This window comes from Sus scrofa, chromosome 7, assembly GCF_000003025.6.
Source record: "Sus scrofa isolate TJ Tabasco breed Duroc chromosome 7, Sscrofa11.1, whole genome shotgun sequence".
NCBI classification, from domain to species: Eukaryota; Metazoa; Chordata; class Mammalia; order Artiodactyla; family Suidae; genus Sus; species Sus scrofa.
Window position 1 is genome coordinate 53,221,286 of NC_010449.5, and position 13,312 is coordinate 53,234,597.

The 13,312-nt window shown below is 45.9% G+C and overlaps 1 protein-coding gene across 2 annotated transcripts in view; it reads left to right on the top strand.

The window, feature by feature from the left end:
* Positions 1-13,312, top strand: part of CRTC3 (CREB regulated transcription coactivator 3) — a 109,669-nt gene that overhangs the window by 74,969 nt on the left and 21,388 nt on the right. For both annotated transcript variants that reach the window (XM_021098911.1, XM_021098912.1), the window contains exons 6-8: positions 2,362-2,462; positions 9,988-10,023; positions 12,999-13,084. In XM_021098911.1, the coding sequence (XP_020954570.1) occupies positions 2,362-2,462; positions 9,988-10,023; positions 12,999-13,084 (223 nt within the window). The remainder of the gene's footprint in view (positions 1-2,361; positions 2,463-9,987; positions 10,024-12,998; positions 13,085-13,312) is intronic.

A 13,312-nucleotide genomic window follows, 5' to 3' on the forward strand; every position in this document is an offset into this window, starting at 1 on the left:
CGTAAGTATTCAGTAAACATTCAGTATTAAATGATTGCTTTGCACTGGACCCCAGTGGTAAGTGTTCTACATAGGTTACGTTTTTCAATCCTCATAACATCCTACAAGAATGAATATTATTTTCTGCTTTAAGAGAGTATAAATGGCTTGTCCAAGGCCTCTTAGCTAATATGTGGAAAAACTGGGATTTTTTAAAAAAAATGTTTTAGTACAAAAAATTTTTTGGGGGAGGATGGTTAATTGTTTGTTTGTTTTCTGGCTGTGCTTGAGGCATGCAAAAGTTCCTGGGCCAGGGATCAAACCCTCGCCACAGCAGTGACAACACTGAATCCTTAACCACTGGGGTGCCAAGGAACTCCTTTAGTGTAAAATTTTAACATTCGCAAAAAGAATTGTAAGAACTCTGAGAATGGGGAGTTCTGCTCGTGGCGCAGCAGAAACGAATCTGACTAGGAACCATGAGGGTGTGGGTTGGATCCCTGGCCTTGCTCAGCAGGCTAGGGATCCACCGTTGCTGTGAGCTGTGGTGTAGATCACAGATGCGGCTCAGATCCTGCATTGCTATGGCTGTAGGCTGGCAGCTGCAGCTCCAATTGGACCCCTAGCCTGGGAACCTCCATATGCTGAAGGTGCGGCCCTTAAAAAAAAAAAAAAAAGAATTCAGTGTATGCATCCTGCAGCTTCAGTCTCTGTCAGCATTTAGTCTCAACCCTTGACCCTCCCACGTTTATTCCACCATCAGCCAGAAATTTCACCTCTAAATATCACTAATAGTATAAGGCTGATAAGAACCTCTAGGAGTTCCCACTATGGTGCAACAGAATCTACAGTGTCTTGGGAGCACTGGAACTCAGGTTCAGTCCCCAGCCCGGCATGCTGGTTTAAGGATCTGGCATTGCCGCAGCTGTGGCTTAGGTCACAGATCTGATCCCTGGCCTGGAAACTTCATGTGCCGCAGGGCAGCCAAAAAAAAAAAAAAAAAAAAAAAAAAGAAAAGAAAAGAAAGAAAAAAAGAACCTAAAAAAAACAAATGAAAAACCTACAATACCATTATTACACTTAACAAAATTAGCAGTAATTCCTAATATATCTAATACCTAGTTTCTATTAAGATTTTCCCAGTTGTCTCTCTGCGTTTGACTGATACTCTCTTGAGCCTCTTTGAATCTGCAAAGGATCTGGAATCTGAACCCAGAGCTCTCTGATCCCAGAGTCCATGCTCTTCCCAGGGCTTCAGGCAGGTTCAGAACTGTGTCTCCCCTGTCTGAACCCATAACAGCCACGGTACAGTCAGGCCATGTAGCTTAACAACTGCATGAGGCCATCACCTGAAACAGACAGGCTAAGTTGAAGTCTCTCCCAGGTTATTTTTATGGCAGATGGTTTGACCCTTAGATGAAATATATAAATAATCATCTCCTGGAGTTGAAGCTATGTATGAATGGAAGCTGTCTGGGAGAATTTCAGAAATTTGCTATAAATCCCTGATGCCAAACTTTTTGTCTTAAGATTCCTTTGCAATCTTAAAAACCACTGAAGCTCGGAAACAGTATTTGTTTACGTGGGTATATTTACTGCTATTTAGCTATTGATACTGGAAATTAAGTTGAGAGATTTATAGAAGATACTGGTTCATGCCCTTAGAAATAACAAACTAACAATAATAAACTCATATCAGCATAAATAATATCTTGTTTTAAGAAGCACAGTTATACTTTCTGAAACACAAAAAAATGTACTGCAAAGTGTGGCCATGCTGCACCCTTTACAAATCTCTTGAAGATGGCCAGCTTCTCCACTGTGCATTCAGGCCGCGGTGACACCACATGGCACATAGGCTGCTGGCAAAGTGCTGTGCCCATGAGAGAGCCAGAGTGAAAGGGCCAAGAAGACCTTAGTATTATCTTGAAAGTCGTCTCAACCTTGCATTCTCTCTGAAAGGGTTGGCGAATCATGCTATGGGTGATCCTTCATATAGGAGCAGTTGTTCTGAGATGACCTAGTGCAGCGGCAGAAAATATATTGGCCCACAGCCATCTTCTGAGTTGCAAGGGAAAAAATGGGAAGTTTCTTACAGGAAGCCGTAAATCCGAGGTCTACCTTGTTGAAACCTTTCATTACACCACTAGCTTCGAAGTGTAAGATCACACAAGTACCAATGAAAATCTTTGGCGTGTGGGCCACCCTCGAGGCCGTTACTGATGTGACGGACTTCAGGTAGGTCCAAGCCCCGCCTTTTATGGATGATTGTCAATCGGTTATTCTTGCCTTCTCTCCTGTTGGTCATTTTCAGCAAAGAATATTGCATTTTCACTAAGGAAAAACGGATTTTCAGCCAGACTCTCTCCTCCCCCCCCTTAGGACCAATTCTGATTCTGCTCTTCACACAAGTGCTCTGAGCACCAAGGCCCAGGACCCCTATGGAGGAGGGGGCCAGTCGGCCTGGCCCGCCTCATACATGGGTAAGACACGCAGGCCCACTGCCATCAGCGTCTGCGCCTTCTCATGCTGCCCCGTGGGGACCAGGAGAGAGAAGCTTAAACCGTGCGCACGTGTATTTTCCGGGTTTGTCATCTTCAGGGAAAAGCTCCTGGCAGAGGAGATGTGTGTCCTCTCGGTGAAGGGAGATGGAGCTTGTCTTCTGCCTCTTCCTCTGCACATTCTCTTTTGGCATCTCTGGGCCCCCAAGCTTCCTCTCCTGCATCCCGTCCCATTTTCAGGCCATCGTCCTTTTGACAGGGACTCATTATAACTTTCTAACTGATCTCTTAGTTCCAGTTTCTACATCCTCCCAATCCAATTTTATGTTGGGTTCTCTGAAAGTCCTTCTTTCCATCCAGAAGCTGGAGAAATTGAGAAATAAAAGCAGAAGTGACAGATGGAGGTGAAGTCCACCTTTATTCCTGACAAGAGGAAGTGGCTTCTTGCCGAGGGTCTGTGCCTATTATGACTGAGCCCTGGAAGGAAGTCAGCTCCCCGAGCAGGACTAGCCCAGGGCGGCCCCCACGGAGGAGGGCTGAGGTCAGCCCACAGGCCAGGGCCAGCCTGCTGTCCGAGGGGAGGCACACCCTGGGCAGGAGAAGCGGGAGCTGGGCTGCAGCCGGCACTGCCTGCCCACTGATCCCCACTTTGCCATCTCCCTGGGGCCAGAGTGAGAAAAGGGCTGGAGAGAAGCCAGGAGCTCCCAGGAGTGGGAAAAAGATTTATGCCAGCTTCTTCCAGGATGAACCCAAATCTGATCATATTACTCTCTTGCTGAAAATCTCATTTCCACTCACTCACCTCCTGGAGAGAGTCTGAACCTCTCAGTTTGGAGTGACCACAGCTCCAGGCTCTGGCCACCTATCTTCCTTTTCTCCTCACTCACCAGCTCCCCCGACCCCCGCAGGTCTGTGAACCACCCGGGGTTCTACCAGTGTTTCATCCTGTCCTCATCGCTTCCTCTCTTAACTTACTCCCGACCCGCGCCCTCAGCTTGGTCCCCACGTGTCTGGAGCCATCTTTGACCTTCCTCCCTGTGCCCGCTCAGAACTTCCATCCTTCTAACCTCCAGCAGCTGCTACCTGTAGAGGGCCGTCTCGGCACCTGTGACACCTGACTGCTTTCTCATGGATGTGCTTCTCTCCTTCTGCTCCATGTAGATCTCTCGCAGCTCAGCCTCTTATCGATCTCACCCTCCAGCATGGGCCTGGCCCAGAGGAGCCTCCAGTGAGGGAGAAGAGTGGAGAAATGACTCAATGGTTTATGTGTACAGAGCACACTCTAGTTGCTAACATCTAACCTGATGTGAAACAAGTCTGGTTCACTGAGACACATTCTAAGCCTGCCTTTGTGAGGTTTATAATCTACTAGGAACAATGGTCCTGGATTACCCGTTCCATATGCAGAATGACCTGTCCACAAACAGGGCTCTGTGTTTGGTCTTGAAACAGGGCAGCAAATAAATCTCTGGCCACGATGATTAGCTTTTATGCTTTTCTCTGTTTTTTTTCTTTTTAGGCCCACCCCTTCTGCACATGGAGGTTCCCAGGCCAGGGGTCGAACTGGAGCCAAAGTTGCTGGCCTACACCACAGCTACAGCAATGCAAAATCTGAGCTGCATCTGTGACCTACACCACAGCTCATGGCAACACCAGATCCTTAACCTACTGAGCGAGGCCAGGGATCAACCCTCATCCTCATGGATCTTAGTCAGGTTTCTTACTGCTGAGCCACAATGGGAACTCCTGGTTTTCTTTACTTTTTAGATGATTTAAAGCCTAAATAGTCTCCGTTCCTTCTGAGAAGAAAATTCTGGGTCTTCTTTCCTTGCCTGTAGAGAGCATGGGATTTTAATAATCCCTGTATTTGTTGTAATAATGCTGTATTTGTTCCCTTGGTGCAATTCAGAGAAGCTGTATTTTCCCAGTTTGTAAAGTATGGGAGCTTTGAGAATTGGTCAGGGTGGTCCAGCTATGTTCGCACACATGGGAATATGATAGTAAAGCTGGCAGTTGTTTTGGAATTGGATATGGGTCCACTGGGTCCACTGCTCACTGCTTAGAGAAGTAGGACATATGGGAAGATGGAAGTTTAGCTTCCGTATGGGTAGAGAGGTAGGTAGAGTATAGGAATATATAGGCCTAAAAAAGGCAGAGACTGTGATCTCACTGGCAGCGTGTCTCACTGGCAGACACATGCTGCCAGTGAGTGAAGCAAGATCTTAGTCTCCCTGGATCGAGAGGGGACCAGACTGATGGGTGTTTATCTGGAACCCCAAATAAAGAGCTGCATTCTTGCCTCTGCCATTCCTTAATTTGTGTTGCTGTCTCTTTAAAGTTTATGCTTCTCTAGAAAGGGTCAAAGGCCTAGAGAGAACACGGAAATCATAGGTAACTTAAGTAAGATTTTCGAGGCCTGCATGCAGTGAGAAAAAAAAAATTAAGAAAGTGATGAGTTGAGTCAGAGTCCCTCTGAGGGAAGAAGTGAGAAATGTCAGAAGGTGTGACTGAAGATGAATAAGAAAAGCAAAAGAGGAGTTCCCGTCGTGGTGCAGTGGTAAACGAATCCGACTAGGAACCATGAGGTTGCAGGTTCGATCCCTGGCCTTGCTCAGTGGGTTAAGGATCCAGCATTGCTGTGGCTGTGGCGTAGGCCAGCAGCTACAGCTCTGATTAGACCCCTAGCCTGGGAACCTCCATATGCCATGGGAGGGGCCCTAGAAAAGGCAAAAAAAAAAAAAAAAAAAAAAGAATAAGAAAAGCAAAAGAATGTAGATGTTGATCGGGTAGTGGAACCAGGAGAAAAGCAGAAAGAAAGAGATCCAAGAGCAGAATTCCTGGGTTGTCTTGAGAATCATGATGGTCCCTCCTTTTCACATTGGCAGTTAGAGGTTGTTGGGCCCCCGTATCTGACAACCGGGGAAGGTGGGCCGACCTCCAGCTTGAATGTCTGAATCGTGTGCCCGCTTCTGCACAGTTGCCATGCAAGTCTAGCAGAACTCAGAAACACATCCATATTTGGATGTGTTTACATGGGAAAGCCAGTGTGTTTAAAATATTATTCAAGTCTCCAAGGATAGGAATTATTTCTGGAGAATTATATTTGTTGGTGGGGAGCTATTTTAAATAGTTTCATGTATTTTCCCCCTGTAATTCATTAAAGTTTTTCATTTTCTTTCCTTTTGGACTTTAAAAATATCGACTAGCTTTGCAAAAAGGTATTTCTTATCCTAGGACCAACCAAATAAAGTCAAGATTTAAAAAGTGATGGGAAAATATAATTGTAGACCAGTGTTAGGCTCCATAGCAGAAGCAATAACTGCTCTTTCCCTGGGAATCTTTCCTGAGCGTAATGAGGTAGCCTCCACTAATGTTCCCACTGTGATTGGGGTTTTTTTTGTTTGTTTTTTTTTTTTTTTGGTTCTGAGCAGATGATCAGGAAGCATCTGCCCACAGCTTAACGACATGAGCAATAAACTATGATACATTCGTGAGCAGAGGTTTGTGTCCCAAGAAAACTAAAGCCATTAGACTGATACACGGTTAGTAGTTTTCATAATGGTTATTGAGTTTTAGGGCAATTAGGCATTCATGGTAAGGAGTTGATGTAAATGAGAGAAATAAACTTTGATGCCACCAGACAAGATTTTTATAATTTCCCTCTTCTTGTTTAATTATCCAGAATTTATAAAGAGAAATGTTGATCATTTCCCTGGCAGCATGTGCAGTTTAATTAGCATTTCTCTCTCTCCCTCTCTCTCTCTTTCTCTCTCTCTCTCTCTCTCTCTCTCTCTCTCTCTCTCTCTCACACACACACACACACACACACACACACACAGCCTGCCGAGTAAGCACGAGGGTGCCCTGTATCATTTGCCCTGTCTCAGAGCCTAGGACCGTCCCTAACTCCCCTCTGTGCATCATCAGTTAGTGGGGGAGGGGCAGGGGTGGTCCCTGTCCTTCCAGGGAGGACTCTAGAGCTAAGAGCAGGGGAGGGCATGATCGTTGTCTTCTTTGCAAACAGAGCTGCAAATGCCAAGTATCCCATCTCAGTATCTGCAGTACCTTTGAGAACCTCAGCCCTGAGCTCCTCCGTGGAAACTGTGCCTTGGCCTTCAGTGACCTTGCCACAGGCAATACATTTGACCAGCATAGTTAAAACAGTTTAAAATGCAAATAACTCTGAAAGAAGCCAGCCTATTAAAGACGCTTGATTGTACGGATAGGAGGGAGAGGAGGATGGCAAAGGCATTCCTGATCTGAGGAGGGGCAAGGAGGGGAGTTCCCCTGTGGCTCACTGGTAATGAACCTGACTAGTATCCGTGAGGACTCGGGTTTGATCCCTGGCCTCGATCAGTGGGTTAAGGATCTAGCGTTGCCGTGAGCTGTGGTGTAGGCTGCAGACACAGCTCGGATCCTGTGTTGCCCCGCGTTGCTGTGGCTGTGGCGTAGGCCAGCTGCTGCAGCTCCAATTCGACCCCTAGCCTGGGAACTTCCATATGCCATGGGTGTGGCCCTAAAAAAATAAACTAAAGAGGGGCAAGAAGGTCAACTAGATGACGGTGACATGATGTCAGGAGGGCCCAGAAGGGGGAGGCTGAAGCACCAGAGGCTTCTTGAAGGCCACACTCTGGTTAAGGGAACTGCTTCTTGCCTCCGCCTCTATTCAGTAAATCAAGACTGTGCTAGGACTTATTTTAGCTCCTTCAGGCATGGAAGTGGGGAGAGCAGACATGGTCTGGCTTACTTTTAGGAGGTCACTCCTCAGTGACCTTAGTGACCGCTAAGTGACCACTAAGTGACTTCAGTGGCTCTAAGACCACAAGGTCTCTTGGAACACAGAAGCAGCCTTAGTCAGTGGTATGCCACCCCTGTGGGACTGATAGGAGTTTCCTCTGTTTCTAGACATCCAGACACAATTCATTCCTTTTTATTTTTATCCCTTTATTTGTAGTTGTATCATATGATATTTTTTTATCCAGTAGTAAAAATCCGGGCTTGGATACTTAGCCACACACTAGCTTGGTGCTAATGTATCAGTTACTGCCACCACCATCCTTCTGGTTACCTAAACTCCAAACCTGGAGTTGGTTGTCTTACTTGAATCCCGTACCCCTCACAACCACTCAGTAGCCACATCCTCTTCCTGCTGTCCCCAGAGTGTCTTCGCTGTCCCTGAAGTTAGAGCAATAGGATGTACTCTTTTCTGCTGCCTCTTTTCTGTCCTCACTGCCAGTACCCACCCCGCTTCTCCCCCTCTTGCCTGGGCTGTTAGAGTGGTTTCCACTTGGTCCCCCTGCCTTTAGCATTTCTCCTTTCCATCCATCTCATGCTCTGCCATGAAAACATTCTCTCTCAAGCTTAGCTTTCATCGTGTCATTTGTCTAAGCAAAGCCTTCTATCCCCCGCGTCAGTGCCAAATTACTGGCTGATGGCTTCAATCCAACCTCATCTCCTCTTCTGTCCATCTTGAGCTCCCTCAGACTACACTGTTCTCTGCCCCTGCTGTACACCCCCTTCGCCCCCATCTTTACACTGGGGCATCCCCTTCATCCTCACTCCTGAGTGTCTAAATCCCTCCAGGTGCAGGAAGTTGGACATTCTGAAGGCACATAGGCCAGAGTTCTGAACTTAATAGCTGTGTGATTTGGGGGGGCTGATAATAGCACCTGCCTCGCTGAGTTGCTGTGGGGAAGACCTGAGATCATCTAAGTGCCTGGTGCATGGTGAGGGAACGGTCACATTGGCTCCTATTATTGTTATTAGTGCCTAACTCAGGTGCCACCTCCTGCAGGAAGCCTTCCCTCTGTTCCAGTCTGACAGAGAGGGTGGCACTAGTAGGATATTACAGGGGGGGTCTGTTTGCCACTCAGGCACTTCCACAGGTAGCCCTCAATTGAGTCTTGAAGTGCCAGGAACAGGTCAGACTTACTAATTAAAATGAAAACTGACCATCCCCATTAAATCCAGAGTGACTGGTGGCTTAGTGAGAAGGAGATGCTTCATACCATCTAGACTGCTGTGTAAAAACTTAGTTTTTTATCTGTGATAGAGAAATCACTTTTTAGTGACCCGCATGGTCAAGTTCCCCACATGAGGGTCCTAGGGACGCCAAAGTATGAATTGGAAACTCCTCACCCTCCTTTCGACAGTGCTGATTGTAGCACCACACCCCTCGTCTCTCTGCATGTTATCTTCACACTGCCTGTCTTGAGTCTGTGTTTTAGATTGTAATTAAGCTGTGGACTCGTCCATGTCCCTCCAAGAGACCACCTGCCGTGAAGGCCTCTGAGGTGATTATTAAAAGTGTAGATCCCTGGGGCCCATTCTCCGCCTCTAAATCAAAAACTGTGGGGCTGGGGCCCAGGAATCTGCATTTTAGCAAGCTTACTCAAGTAGTCTCTGTGTGTACTAAATAAAGTTCTAAATCACTAACTTGCATTCTGTTCCCGTGGGCCTAAGGGAACTTCTGTCTTTATGAGTGTACTTAGTTTTTAATTTTAGTGCTTCTGGGGGAGTCTCAGTATTGCCCACCCCCTGGGCATCACTAAAATCTTCCGCCTGTGTTAGACTTTGCTTCCTTCCACATTCTGTCTCCTCACCTACATGGTGAGGCCCGGCCACACCTAGCAGTCTGTGCAGGACCTTAATTATGTTGAGTGAATAATTATTACACATTAAGTTTTCTAGACTACTCAGGTTAGCTTGTAGATTAAGCTTATTCAGAAACATTTAAAGTTGAAGTAACCTATAGTTAAAGGCTTAGAACTTAGAAATCTGTTCCTGATTTTATACTGAATACTCACATGGTACATTTGATTGCTCCAAGGAGAATGCTAACGGATAATAACATCCTTGGCACAATGCTTCGGTTTTAGTTTAAAGCAATAGGATATACTCTGCTTGTCTTCTGCAATATTTTTATGGATTAAAAATACTGTATTCGTTCAAAATTTATTGTAAGTCAAATTTTTAAAACTCTGTGAATAGCTATCACATACACTGTTTAAACTGAGTGAGACTCTGGGTAACTTTCTTTCTAAAATGACTCTTTTCAAAAAGTATAAATAACAGTATACAGCCTGGACCCTCCAGTTTGTTCCTCTGAACACTTGCGGTGAGTGTGAAATAGTGAAGTAGACCTTTTTAAGTTACCTCCTCTTCCCCCCTGTTAAAGCATTTGGAAAAAGAGTTTTGATCTGTATACTTCTTTGTGATTTGGATAGAGGTTCTCAGACTTTGTAAACTGTTCTTTCAGGACAGAGGCAGTAAAAAAATTTAAGATAATTTTGAAGAAAAGTAGATAGGCACCAACTTTAAACTTAGCCATATCTATTTTAATTGTAGTGTAAATATAAATATGAATGCATTTTGGATGAATATCAGTGTACCAAAATTGCCTTGGAATTTTCAAAATCCTATTTTGAATCAGAAAGCCTTACTAATTCATGAAAAAGTAAAAATGAAAGCACCACATAAAAAAATTTTTCCCCCCTTTTCCCACTAGGTTTCTGTGATGGTGAGAATGATGTCCACGGGGAAGGTATGGATTGATTTCACCTACCTGTGCTGAGTGGGATACTGACTATAGTAAATCATAACGTTCTTGCAACATCTGCGCTGATACTCATCTTTTCAGGACTTAGCAAAATGATGACAGCTGCTGACTGGTTTACTTCTCTGAGATGCTCCATAAAATTAAGGCTGGCTATGATCAAGGCCACGAGAAAGGAAACGTGTGGTTAGATTACAAAGGCTCCTCATCAGCTGAGTCCCCACAGCCCCACAGTCACAAGATTGTGCAGGGAAGCAAAAGTTGTAATCACATGAAAATATTAATGAGTTGGTCACATAGGCCATTAGTTGTTCCACTGTCCTTCCTTCCTCAGCTGTCTTTCTCTGCCTGTTTAGAAACTTTTATGAGTCAGTAATTGACAGATATAAACAAAGTGAGGAAAATGCAAATTGATTGCAAAATGAAATTGCAGACCTTGCAGAAGTTAATGAGTTTCATAAAGCCGATTAGAGTCATGTTGGAGATCTACTAAATGACAAGCCACTGACAGATGAGGGTCTGACACCTGTTTTCTTTTCCCTAAAATTTTTGTTTGTTTGTTTGTTTCTTTCTTTCTTTCTTTTTTGGCTGTTTTTTGTCTTTTAGGGCTGTACTCGAAGCATATGGAGGTTCCCAGGCTAGGGGTCGAATCGGACTTGTAGCCGACAGCCTGCACCACAGCTCATGGCAACGCCAGATCCTTAACCCACTGAGTGAGGCCAGGGATCGAACCCAAGTCCTCATGGATGCTAGTCGGGTTTGTTAACTGCTGAGTCATGACAGGAACTCCTCTTTTCCCTAAAATTTTATAATCTGAAACTTAATTTTCATAATCCAGAGGTGAACAACTAAACTAGGTTTATGTATCACAGAGATCAGGACTTATGGGGAATATGATAAATGATAAATGAGGAGGCCCAATTCTCTTTCATTATCTTATATGCTCATTTCTGGGCAAGCCATTTTAGGCCATGAACAAAATCATGAAAAGTTGAAACAGCAATAAATATCTGATCCACTAAGAAATAAAGAAGTGGCTTCAAGATTGTTTGTAGTCCCCAGTGAGTTCTTTGAAGAATTCCCAACCGGTCTTAGATATGAAAGGAAACTAAAAACAATGATGAACGGCTGTAAGGAAACAGTCCCCTTTAAGGTGTCAAAGTACACTCCAGCCATATTCCTGTGACCCAGTTCTTAGGAGAAGTAGCCTTGAGTCATGAAGCCACCTCGCACAGCCCTTAAAACTTTTCCTATCATCTAATGGGATCTTTCAGAGCCATTTTTTATTCTGGAGTCATTGTATTGCTTTATAAAGGCTCTCAAAACTATTATTCCCATCTCTGCATTGAGAGAGGGCTGTAGGGTCAGGTACTGTTTTAAGCACTGCTCAGCAGGGAGTAAAAGAAAGGTCCTGCCCTCATGGAGCTGACCTTTCTGAAGCAGTTGACATTAACAGTTAGACAAGGTAATATTTGAAGAAAAGGAAGCCCAGCAAGGATGTTGACAAAATAAGCTTTTCAAAAGAGAGTGGTTTGAAAGTCAGGATTAAGGCAGACACCTGGGATCATTGATAAAGCCTAGAACATTTGAGGAGAAATAACTGCTGTTGAGTGGGTTAACTGTGAGGTGTGTTGCATCATTCTCAGAATTTACTCTCAGATTTCAGGCTCTAAGTGGCTTCCCTCTGGGGACCGCTTTCCTTCAGGAAACAGGCCAACCAGGGTGAGGTGAAGACAGGACAGTGGTGTGAGTCACATTGGAGCCTGCCCAGTCACCGGAACCTAACAGCATATGTAGTTCTGAGCAGTCACCCATCACTCTAATGAAACCCCTTACACAACAGCTCCCTTATTTCTGTCTTTTTTTTTTTTTTTGTCTTTTCCAGGGGTGCACCCACGGCATATGGAGGTTCCAAGGCTAGAGGTCGAATCAGAGCTGTAGCCGCCGGCCTACACCACAGCCATGGCTATGCAGGATCAGAGCTGCGTCTGCGACCTATACCACAGCTCACGGCAATGTCGGATCCTTAACTCGCTGAGGTCAGGGATCAAACCCGCAACCTCATGGTTCCTAGTCAGATTCGTTAACCACTGAGCCATGACGGGAACTCCATCTCCCTTATTTCTTGAGGGCTGGCCCTTGTCTTCTTGTCTCTCTCTGAGAACAAAGTTTTCCTTGTTTTAGGGCTCAGCACTCCCGTTTTACCTGGCAGGATGCTAAAGCAGAAAGCCCAGGATTGGTCCCCAGTACAGAGCCAGGCTGATTCACAGCATCGAAGAGCCAGGACAGGGCCCTTCGGGGGCCCAGCCTCCGTCCCGAGTTCTGAAGTCCTCCTTACCCCACTCCCACCCCCTGACCAGTAGCTTCACTGCCACCACCTCTTCCATACAACACTCCTCTGTTACCTTCCTTGTTTCATCTCGCCTTGACCTTTGTGGGTCTCTCCCCATCCCTTTTCTCCCATTCACTCCTCCCCAGGTTTGCAGGCCCGCCCTGACCTGGCCTGGCCTTGACCCTCCGACCCCTCTCCTGTACTCACCCTACACTCCAGTGGGAAAGAGTGGCTCTGCTCCGTGGTCGTCCACCACCTCCCCTCTCTCCAGGCCTTTGCTATTTTTCCCTCTCCAGGAATGCCCATTTCCTGTGTCCCTAAAGGGCTCCCCTCAGCACACGGGCTCTTCCTGGTCTGCCCAGGAGCAGCCTGGGCCCTTCGCGCTCCTGGGCCTCCCCCGCCCCCTTCTCCTTCCGGCCATGGGGATTCAGATGCTACCCTTTCCCTCCACTAGAGGTAAGGTCCTCAAAGGCCAAGTCCATGTCTTACTCATCTTTGCAGCCCCCACTGCCATGCTCAAAACACCTTCCCTGTGGACAGTCAGTAGATGTGCATTAAATCAATCATTTTTGCAAAGATATCTTGTTCGGCTGTCTTCTAACGCAGTGAATGTGCTTCTTCTCCCCTTCAGGCGTGTCCTTCCCCAGCCCGTTGAAGGAAGAGAATCTGTTAAATGTTCCCAAGCCGCTGCCAAAACAGCTGTGGGAGACCAAGGAGGTGGGTGGGCAGCACTTGGCTGTGTCTGTTGTCACCGAATATTTGCACTTCAGAGGTCATCTTCAAACCCTGCAGAGGAGAGAACAAGGAACGAGGGGAAAGGCAGAGCAGATGTCTGGGGACGGAAATAAGAAGAATCTACTAGGGAACGATGGTCCAAATGAAAATGATCACAGTTGTGTTGAGACATTAGTCCAGGGATCTCTTGTCTTTCTCGTTTTCACATAA